The sequence below is a fragment of the Rhagoletis pomonella genome, unplaced genomic scaffold, assembly GCF_013731165.1.
Source record: "Rhagoletis pomonella isolate Grant_MI unplaced genomic scaffold, Rhpom_1.0 Rhpom_scaffold_00009, whole genome shotgun sequence".
Classification (NCBI taxonomy): domain Eukaryota; kingdom Metazoa; phylum Arthropoda; class Insecta; order Diptera; family Tephritidae; genus Rhagoletis; species Rhagoletis pomonella.
In genome coordinates, this window is record NW_023458563.1 from 20518970 (window position 1) to 20530541 (window position 11572).

The 11572-nt window shown below is 37.7% G+C and overlaps 1 protein-coding gene across 1 annotated transcript; it reads left to right on the top strand.

Moving 5' to 3' along the window:
• The first annotated feature begins 179 nt into the window (after nucleotides 1-179).
• On the top strand, nucleotides 180-4196 carry LOC118745436. The gene has a single exon (XM_036478888.1). The coding sequence runs from the start codon at nucleotides 180-182 to the stop codon at nucleotides 4194-4196; it is 4017 nt and encodes a 1338-aa protein (XP_036334781.1).
• Nucleotides 4197-11572: the final 7376 nt, after the last annotated feature.

Below are 11572 nucleotides of genomic sequence, written 5' to 3' on the forward strand. Positions count from 1 at the left end.
TTGATGTGGTTACAAACTTTAAGCTTTGCCGAAACTGTCTTAAGGCACGCCACACAGCAAGTGATTGTGCCTCGACATACGCATGCCAAAAGTGTATGCAGAAACACCATACAATTCTTCACGACAGTTTATCATCTTTGTCCAGCACTACTAGTCCACGCCTTACATGCACCAACAGCATGGCTCAGCAAAAACCCATCGACGCAACAACAGCAACACTTGCGCCAGCTCTATTAGCAACAGCACGAATTGGTGTGCGGTCCTCTTCCGGGCATTTTATGAAACTTCGAGCCCTTTTGGACAATGGTTCGCAAACATCTTTTATAAGCGAGTTTGCCGTTCAGCGTTTGCATCTACGCAAGAACCGCCTTTCGGTTACAATCTCTGGAGTAGGCGGGAGTACTGTGGGTGAATCGAAGAGTTTGGTTAAGTTCACAGTGTGTTCCCTCATCGAACCTAATTTCAGCATGGAGTGCTCTGCTCTCGTGCTTTCTCGTGTAGGACATAATATGCCGTCGAATAGAATTGACCCAACTCCGTACAGTGACTTTCTTGGTCTCAGCTTAGCAGACCCGAAGTTTTACGAGCCAGGGTCAATCGACATCATCATCGGAGCAGATATCTATGGCGCTCTACTGCGCAACGAACTCAAGCGTTCCAAGTGCGGGGACTCCACTGCCCAAAATACTCATCTAGGGTGGGTCGTCTACGGTCGCTTACCCGTAGGAGTAAGTCGGCAGCTATCAGCAAGACTATGTGCCACAGCCACTGCGGAACTAAATACGTTGGTACAGCAGATGTGGAAATTTAATCAAATGGATGACATATCTTCTCCATCCAAGATGACAGAGGATGAGATTTATTGTGAGGAGTTTTTTAAACGAACGGTACGCAGGGACCACGTCGGTCGGTATCACATTCGGTACCCATTTAAAGAGGACTCCGACTTGTCCGCACTATCTGACTCCAAATGCGACGCAATCAAACTATATGCTTGCCAGCAACATCGTCTTCAACGCGATGCAAAGATGAACGAGTTATACAATGAGTTCATGGACGAATATATCGCTCTTGGCCACATGGAGCAGATATGCGAAGATAAGGAGCCACGGTATGCTTGTTACATTCCCCACCATGGTGTATACAAAGAAGGAAGCTCGACTACGAGGTTAAGAACTGTATTCAATGGGTCTAGAAAATACAAAAGTGGTTTATCTTTGAATGATTGCCTTCATGTTGGACCCAAGCTGCAAAATGACTTAAGTACAATCATATTAAAGTGGAGAATGCATCGGGTTGGATTCATGGCGGATATAGAGAAGTGCTTTCGACAAATACGAGTCGATCGGCGGGATGCCGATATGCAACGCATTATATGGAGAGGCGGAGATGAACAGCCGACCGCTTATCGACTCCTCACAGTGACCTATGGGTTAACATGCTCTCCGTATATAACAATTAAAGTTCTGAACACCCTAGCCGAAGACGAGGAAACAGATTTTCCAACAGCGTCCAAAATTCTTAAGGAATCTTTTTATGTGGATGATTGCCTCCATGGCGGTGACACCGTCGAAGAAGCTATCGACAATCAATCTAAATTACGACAGTTACTGCATCGTGGGTGCTTCAACCTTCGCAAATGGAGCTCGAATTCCAACGAGTTTATGCAACATCTCTCCTCCGACGACATACAACCAGATACCTGCTGTAACTTAAATTTGGATCGGGAGACTAAGGCGCTTGGAATCTATTGGCTCTGTGACACTGATAGCCTGACATACAAAGTCAATATTACACCTGTGTCTGGATTCATTACCAAACGCCAACAACTTTCCGATGTGGCAAAAATATACGATCCCCTAGGTTTTTTAGCACCAATTGTCATAACCGGCAAGTTGCTTTGTCAGCAGCTTTGGATTTCAGGCTGCAATTGGGATGATCCGCTTCCAAACCCGATGCAGGATGAATGGCGACGATTTCGGGAAGAGCTTCATAAAGTTCAAAATCTGCGGGTTCCCAGGTGGATAGGCGTTACACCGGCAGTTGACAACTTTCAACTGCATGTTTTCTCTGACGCATCAACTTTAGCGTATGCCGCTGTTGCATATCTTCGCGTGGAAACAACAGACAGTGTATGTAGGGTGACCATTCTCACAGCTAAAACCAAGGTTGTTCCAATAAAAAAAATTACGGTGCCCTGCTTGGAGTTGAATGGGGCTCTTTTGGCATCGAAGCTTGCGGCCAAACTCATTGAAACTATGCAACTTCCACTCAGTAAAATTTACTGTTGGTCAGACTCAAAAACAACTCTCAGTTGGATTCGTTCGCGGCCGGGTCAGTACAAGCAATACGTCAGCAATCGAATTTCTCAAATTCAGGAACTGGTACCCATTGACTCATGGAGATACGTCCCAACTAAGGCTAATCCGGCAGACATTGCATCACGCGGAGTATTTCCATCGCAACTTGCCAATTTAGCAATGTGGTGGAACGGGCCCGATTGGCTGCATCATGGCGAAGATAAGTGGCCACAGCAGAATGTCATCACTGCATCTTCGAATCTTGAAGTCATAACATCACTAGCAACAACCGAACCGCAACAGACATATTCGCTAGCTACGCATTTATTAGAAAAATATTCGAACATCAACACTCTGCTGGCGGTGACATCTTGGTGTCGTCGATTCATTGCGGCACGCCTAAAACAACCTCATGATCGGACATCGTGGTGTACGGCAGCAGAAAGAGCTGAGGCACTACAGTTTTGGATCAGGTATGTTCAAACTATTCACTTTACTAATGAAGTTGCGTGTCTTCGTTGCAGTAAGCCATTAAGTCGTAGGAGCAAGCTACTTAAGCTTAACCCGATGATAGACGAAGACGGACTTATAAGGCTCAATGGGCGCCTTAAAAATGCGACCATACCAATATACGAACGTTTTCCCGTCATATTGCCAAAGGACAACGCCTTGTGCACATTGTTAATAGCTCAAGCCCATGAGTGTACCATGCATGGAGGAGTTCAATCAACACTTAATTTTTTAAGACGACGATACTGGATCATCGACTCTCGTTCGGCTGTCAAGCGTTATATCCACAGCTGTGTTCGTTGTATTAGACATCGTAGCACTGCTGCAACGCAAATTATGGGTAGCCTTCCTGCGCCGCGCTGCAATATTTCAAGAGCCTTCAGTCACTGTGGGTTGGACTACGGCGGTCCTTATTCTATTCGTACTACGAAAGGCAGAGGTCACCACAGCTACAAAGGCTACGTAGCTCTCTTTGTTTGCTGTAGTACGCGAGCCGTTCATTTGGAACTCGTTAGCGACATGAGTACTGAAACGTTTCTCGCTGCGCTACGCCGATTTTTTTCTCTGCGTGGATATATCTCTGACATATATAGTGATTGCGCTACGACTTTCGTTGGTGCGAATGCAGAGTTAAGAGAACACCACGCTGCATTGCGAAAGCAACTTGAAACAGCAGCTAGTGCTATGAGTACTCGAGGTGTTTCGTGGCACTTTATACCTGCAGGGTCTCCGAATTTTGGAGGCATATGGGAGGCCGGCATCAAAAGCACAAAACATCATTTAAAACGCACAATAGGTAGCGCAACGCTGACGTTCGAAGAATTATACACGGTGCTAAAGCAAATCGAAGCGGTGCTTAACTCAAGGCCGATGTGTGCTTTGACTGATGATCCGAACGACCTATCGGCACTCACCCCTGGGCACTTTTTGGTGGGCGGGCCCATTTTAGCTACACCCGAACCTAGCCTACTCGAAGTTGATACAAGCAGACTCAAAAGGTGGAAACAAGTTCAACAAATGCAGCAAGATTTTTGGAAGCGATGGAGTTATGAATATTTACGAGAACTACAAGTCAGGCATAAATGGTTTCAACGCAAAGACAATCTGAAGGTTGGCAATTTGGTGCTGTTACGCGATGAGCGTGCTCCTCCTACTCATTGGCCGCTTGGACGCATAATTGAAGTTCATCCAGGCGACGATGGTGTCGTTCGAGTAGCAACTATACGCACAGCGTCGTCTGTTTTAAAACGTGCTATTTCGAAGTTGATTGTACTCCCAATTGAAGATAAAGGGACGCATATGGTGGGCGGCCATTCCTCTGAAATTTCGTCACAGCAAGTGGACGAGGTGGGCGGAATGTTACGGAGGAATGCAACTCTGCGTTGATACAACCATGCGCTAATGTTCCAATGCCATATGTCAATCGCTTTATTGCTTTTTCTTTTCCTTTTTTTCTCGCTCTTCTCATACGGATCTCAGCGACAGCGAACGTGTTCATATTTCGACCTCTTAATAAAATTTGTAATTTGCAAAATAAATAAAGTTTATTTTTTCGTTTAAAGTTTAACAATTACCATACATTACATTTTCCCGCTGGGTACTTTGTACTAGGGATGTTGCGAATGTGGAATGCGGTTGTCAAATATTTTTAAGAAATAATTTTGGTGAGTACGCTAAGTGGATTAGGTAAATAAAAATGGAAAAGTTAGTAATTTTTAATAATGTTTTTTTATTTAGTATTGTATTTAAGAAAGAGTAATTTTGCTGCCTTTTCGGGTTACAGCCTGTTTCCTAACGGGTCGTACATCAAACTTGCGCCACTAAATAACTACTCGCTCGAGGCGACAAACTTGAAAAACTTTAAACTTGACAAAATTGTAAATTCTTTTCGATTGACGCTGCACCAGTTGAGAGGACTTTCAGTTATATTTCTTTATTTTTTATTGCGGTGCAATAATTCCTTTTTGCGAATTGCATCGGGGCTGCAAATGTCGGATGCATCCTCCTGACTTTCATCTTCACAATCTAGCATCATGACAACATCGTTCTTTAAACACCGTTGTGTTCCAATTTGGAGAACCAATTCTTTTGGTTGTTTCAGAATTTGGAGACGTTGTGAATAGGTGGATATGGCAAATAAATTGTCATTTTCTAGGAATAAAAATTTCGAAGAAAATTCTGTTTTGAAAGTCGTGGCTGCCAGCAGAATTTGTTATTTTGTTAAGAAGGTACCCCGTTTTTTATAATAATTTGAATTATTGGAATCACGGACGATAAAGGTCTCAGATCTGCTTAGTTCCCGGGTGACTTCTTGGAAAGGTTCACCTGTAATGAATAGCTTGTTATTAATTTTTTTTATTAGTTAGCTGAGCTCGGCATTTCCTAGTTGCAGCCAGTCATAATGAATTCCTCACCGCTCTCGGTACCACAAGCCATCAAGTCCGTTTTGTTGTTCCATTCCATGCGCTCAATGAGTTTTGATATATTTTTTGAGGCGAATGAACGCAAATATTCGACATATCGTTAATAATATTTTAAAAGGGCGTATTTAACATTGTCGCTGAAATGCAAAAAACCACAACTAACTAAATTTTTGTATTGCCTAAAACGATGTGGGGACTTATGATTCGATGCAATGCCTCATAATCAATCAAAAAGTGAATTTTGAATTTTTAGTTAGTTTCGGCTTTTTGAATTTCAGCGACGATGTGAGTTAAGCTCTTTCGATACTATACAAACGATATATTACATGCCAAGTCCCACTCCTCAGTAGATATAAAATTCACCTTGAATTAATTCTTATTTAATTTGTGAACTTGGCTGCCAACTTATTTACTTACAAACCCTTGCCTAATCCATTTCCATCCCTCACTAAAATAAGCAGTAAGGATCGCAAAAGTAAGTACAAAAGACTAGATATGGATTCGACAAGGATTAGAGACATGAGCCGCTTAACAGTAGTAACAGTTTTTATTTTTTGAATTTTGAATTGTGTCGTTATTGCACAGGGCCATCGATATCATTTCATCGTTATTTCGATGCGTGCTAATTTTGATAATTTACACAAAATTAAAAAAAAAAATGTTTTTGTTTTCGAGCTGAATGACTAATAAAAAGAAACACGGAACTTAAGCATAATAAGTTTTATGAGAAAAAAAATAATTACACTTTTCTAAGAAAAAGTAGGAAAAACTAGCGATGCATCCAGTTTTTTCAACAGACCTTTGACAAATAATATTCGATAGTTAAAGGTAATCTTTTAACGAGCAAATAGTCAATTCTCTTTATAGCCAGCCGTTGACCATTTCCGCTGGAAATAATAACTATTATCTTACTCTTTGTCTTTAAATTAAGAAAGTAGGTGGGCGTAGGGGGACAGTCTTTACGTAGCATCTCCACAGGCAAATAATGTTGGCTACATTTTTTTTTTTTGCCAGATATACGTTTTACCAGCTCCCATTGATTATTGCGAATGCGAATGCGAATGTTAAAATTTATGCGAAAGTTCCGCGGTTGCTAATGCGAATGCGAATATTCGCAATAACCCTGCTTTGTACCTACGTACTATCCTGATATGTGCATTATCTTCTACTTGAACGTCCTTTCTTAATGTATCTATATACATATCTACATATACTTTCTCCAGTAGATGGTATTGTAAGTTTATTCACTTGTATATTTATACGCCTTACTATTTTCATACAATTATCTATGATTATACTATCGCTCGCGGCATATACGCACTGATTAATTTCATTTAGTTTCTTTCTTTCAATCTTTTGTTTATTACTTTATACATACACTCTAGTAAAAATAAATATATCGCTAGCTTAGAGTGAAAAGTTGTTAAGTCCACTTTTTATGAAAACTCATATTTTGATATAGGAAGCAGGGTAGGGATGTTTTTAAGTCCCGAAAATCCCGGGATTATTTGCCAAGAATCTCGGGATTTTCGGGATTTGTAATTTGCAATGGTGGCAATAATATAATACCTTATATTGACCAGTTTAGCTATATTTCTTTTGTTTATTTAAATATAATATTTTTTTTATATACATATGTCTATCTAATTATACATACACATAACACCGTGCGACAGGCAATTTTACGCACAAAAAAATCTGGGCAAATATATGCAGTAAAATAGCGTTTTTAGCTTTTCTCGCTAACGTCAGGATTTTTTAAATGACTTTGAAAATTGAATAATATGAGTAATTCAGAAAATGGTTTAAAAAATTTAGTGCACTGTACTTAGGAAAACAGTATGGGTATCAAATTAATGTGAAGATTCTGTAGACAATTTTTTGGTGCGTAAGGTTTTGGAAATGTCCTTAAAAATTGTATCCGTGAATATCCTTGAAATTTTGCAATATATATTTTGAAAAAATTATACGTTAAGGACTAATATAAACTCGACAACGTCCTCGAATATAGTCCTTCTAACATTATTAGCTTAAAACAATAAAATTGATTAAAAGGGCATTTCAATATCTGTTCGTCCTTATGAACCCAAAATATTTTAATTTTTTTAAATCCTAAAGAATTTTCTCTTTCATTTGGTACCCATTTTTATTCTGCTTTGCACTGAATTTTTTAAATAATTTTTTGAATTTATCATATCTTTGAAATGGCACCCTGAAATTGTGCATATGGAAACTGTGCATACGAAATAACGCATATGAGCAAAACAAAGTAATGCATACATGCAGAGTTCCGGTTCAAAACCGAAATAATGCATATGACAAAAACCGAATTAATGCATACATGCACAGTTTCGACTCAAACCCGAAATAATGCATATGACAAAAACCGAAATAATGCATACATGAAAACGAACTTCTTTCTGCGTAGGCGGTCCTCGGCCGCGCTTAGGGATTATAACCCTTACTGTGTTGCCGGAAAAGAGGGCACGGAAGTATTTTTGGGCACAACTTCTCTCTGCGTAGGCGGCCTTCGGCCGCGCTTAGGGATTATATCCCTTACTAAGTAGAACTCTCCTTTCTGTGTTGCCGGAAAAGAAGGGCGGAAGTATTTTTGCGCAGAACTTCTTTCTGCGTAGGCGGCCTTCGGCCGCGCTTAGGGATTATATCCCTTACTAAGTAGAACTCTCCTTTCTGTGTTGCCGGAAAAGAAGGGCGGAAGTGCGTAGAACTTTTTTCTGCGTAGTACTTAAGCGGGTACTTAAGCGAACATAATTATTGATGTAGTCACATCTTTTTGTTAACTTACATAAATATTTAAATCCTTAAATAAAACATGAACATTTAATGAAGTATACGGAGTTTAAAACCAAGACCTTTGCATTATTTAAGATTTTTCAATGAAAATACAGTTCATTCCCTAACAAATACCATATAAACCTAAGCTTAAGATTTTATACAACACTTAAAGAAAAAAATTCACCCAAAAATCAAAATTTTTTCTCTGAAGTGATAGTGCAGTTTTTTAGCCCATTAAATTTTAGAGTAAAAATGTGCTAGGTTCAAGTTTTTTATAATTTTTTTGCCGAAAGTGTGTAACGCTGCCACTGAATTTCAAAATATGTAAATATTTTAAGGAATTTTAAAAGAGCGCTTAAAAGGGGAAAATTATAGGTAAATTGGTAAATGGGGTACGAAAAATTTAGGTACTTAGGCGGGTTGGGTAAATAAGCGGGGAGGTACTTAAGAGAGGGATTTTCTTCAGATTCAAAAAATCATATTGCCCAAAAATGTGGTTTACTTAAGCGGGTTAGGTGCTTAAGCGGAGTGGGTACTAAAGCGGGTTTCGCTGTATATTGATTGGTTGGTGTGTTTTGAAATTTTTTTGTTTTAAACTGTTTCAATCAAGTATAGCCCATTGAATTACAGGGAGATAAAGTGCAAGTTTCAGGTGTCACGCATTTTCTTCCATACAAAGTATGTTCGGCAATTTGTTTATATGGAAGAAAATGCCCAGCATCATTTAAAAAATTCCCAAAAATCAATGGTATTTTGAAACTGAATATGAATGTATTTCATTTATTTTCATACTACATCATACATTTCCAAAAACTACTTCATGTTGATTTATTTGAAACAAATTTGCACCCATAACAGTTATTTGCGTTCGCTAACCTTAATCCTTTTCGATATGAAGCATTTTAAATATCCCTTGATTTAGGGATGTAAATTTTTTCGATTTTGGCGATCCCGAGATTTTCATCGTTCATACAATCCCGGGATCCCGGGATTAGTGCCGGGATTTAGATATTCATTATTTTCCACCAACTTAACATGAAAAAATTGCATCAATATAGTTTGAGAAGCTGTACTACAATCAGGGCTGCCAACTATCCTTATCTACCAAGTGCCATATTGAAGATAAAAAAGCGTCAAAATGTGCAAAATACAAAACTAAAAGTGCCAAAAAATGTGCCATTTTTTAAATACTTCCAATTTAGCATTAAAATTAGAAACACATTCCTAAAACAAGGGTCGAATGCCGAAATAAGATAAACCAGTTGCACTATCGAAATTAGAAAATTTTAGTTGAAAAAAATAAGTACAAGCAAATGATTTCACAAAAATGTATTGAAATATTACTATTTTTCAAAGTGCTAAATTAAAAAAATTAAGTGCCATTTGAAGTAAAATAGTGCCAAAAATGGCACGGTTTGAGCCAAGTCTAGAATATAATAAATAATAAATAAATGGGTTTGAAATCTGCTTTATTATTTAAGTTGAAAAATATTTTATTAGTAACATAACAAAAGACAGTAATTAAATTTGTACGCATTTAACAATACTTAAGCGTTTACATATCTGATAAAGTAACTTAAGGCATGTCAAAAAAGGTCGATGCAAAAACCAACTTAAGTTGTACATATTTAAGAAAATCAGTCTTCCCGCATTAGGTGCATATGTATGTATGTAATATCTAAATATTACCAGACTCTAAATGACGTTTTGAAATAAGCACATAGGTCACAGTTTCCAACTTATTTGTGAGAATCAATGAAATACCTATACATTGTATATATTTTATGATTATGATTAAACAATTAAAAATTGGACTGTATTGAACTATATCGTCGCTCAGAGCGAAATACCTCGTATATGCCAAACGCAGTAAAAGCCCAAAAAACCGATTTTTTTCAAAACTGTGGAATGGTATTTCCCTAGAACCTACTTGCTATAAGATTATTATTATTAATATTATAACGAACCTAATTTAAAAGGTTTTTGGAAATACATATTATGCAAAATAAATAAAACCAAAATTGTGTATTTTTTGCTCACTTATCCATAGCAATGAGCCCGTCTAAATTAACGTAAAACACCAATTTTGCGCGGAATTCTAATAATTTCTCGCGGCTCTTCAATGACTCTCGTATTAATTATTCAAATGTCATTTTAGGTACATACTATGTAGGTGTGTGTAAACAACATAGAGATGGTGTAACTGCCGGGCCGTTTCAAAAACTTGGCGATTAATTAACCACGATTTATTAAAGACACGAACCGATAAGTCGAATGTTGAGTTGCCATATTATTAGTAATAACTTTATTTAAATAACCATATTGAGCAGAATAAATGTATTTGTTAATATTTTTCAAAGATTTAATTATTGTATGTATACAAAAATTAAAAACTACAGTAAATGTTAAAAAATAACCAAAATGATAAAGTTCTTAACAACTTCACAGCCAAGACAAAAATAACCAAAATTGATTAAAAGTAACCAAAACGGCAACACCGCTCCCGTGAGCACCACTGATCTAAAAGTATAGGTATATGTATGTGTATTATACGGGAAGGTATTTTGTGTGATAGTCATTCGATTTTCAGCGTTCTTTTGAATTTCAAAAATGAGAAATGAAATTAAAGACCTTAACCTGTTGATTTGCGATAAATTTTAATTTTTGATGAAATTAAAAACCTGCACTATGCGAGACCTCTCTTAACTAAAAAACAGGTACACGGATTTAGATGAACGGATTAGATTGATCGCTTATAACTGTGACTAATTTTGAAATCCAGTTTTGGGTGTTTTAACGCCATGCGCATTCACTAGTGTAAACATAAATGCTCAGAACGAATAGAGAAGTCGATTAGGCCATGTGTGTCCGTCCGTCCGTCTGTCCGTGTACACGATAACTCCAGCAGAAATTGAGATATCTCAACGAAATTTGTTATATAGGTTGCCCTTTATCCAAGGTAGGTTGGTATTGAAAATAGGCGACATCGGACTTTAACTACGCCCAATTCCCATATAACGATATTTTCGAAAAATTCATGAACTACGATATTTCAGTAAATATTGGAACCAAATTGTTGAAATTTAGTATGTGGAGTAGAATTTTGGTAAAAAATAATATTATGTAATCAAGGATGGAAAATCTAAGGAAATGCTTTAAAAAGCTTATTTTGCATATATGTATCTGTAATTTTTTTTTAGTTTTTGCACACGATGCAGAAAATGAAGGTGGCTCCATTCGCCGACCGCTAACCCTCTTTTCGTCGATTTGACAGCATCCACCCATTTGCTGAGAATTTCGAAACCCAAAGAATAATAAAGGTTCACATAAAAATGAAGCGTTCTCTGGAATTTCGACAACGAATGACTTTCAGTTATTTATTTTTGTTCTGTACTCCCTGAAGGCGCTGTGGACTCAGTATTCACAAAGAATTCCGTACATAGCCCCTTAATAAAAAAAAAAAAAAATTAATAATAATATATATATATATATATATATGTGGGAGCACAGACTTGACTTACTTAAACATACTCATTAACAGAC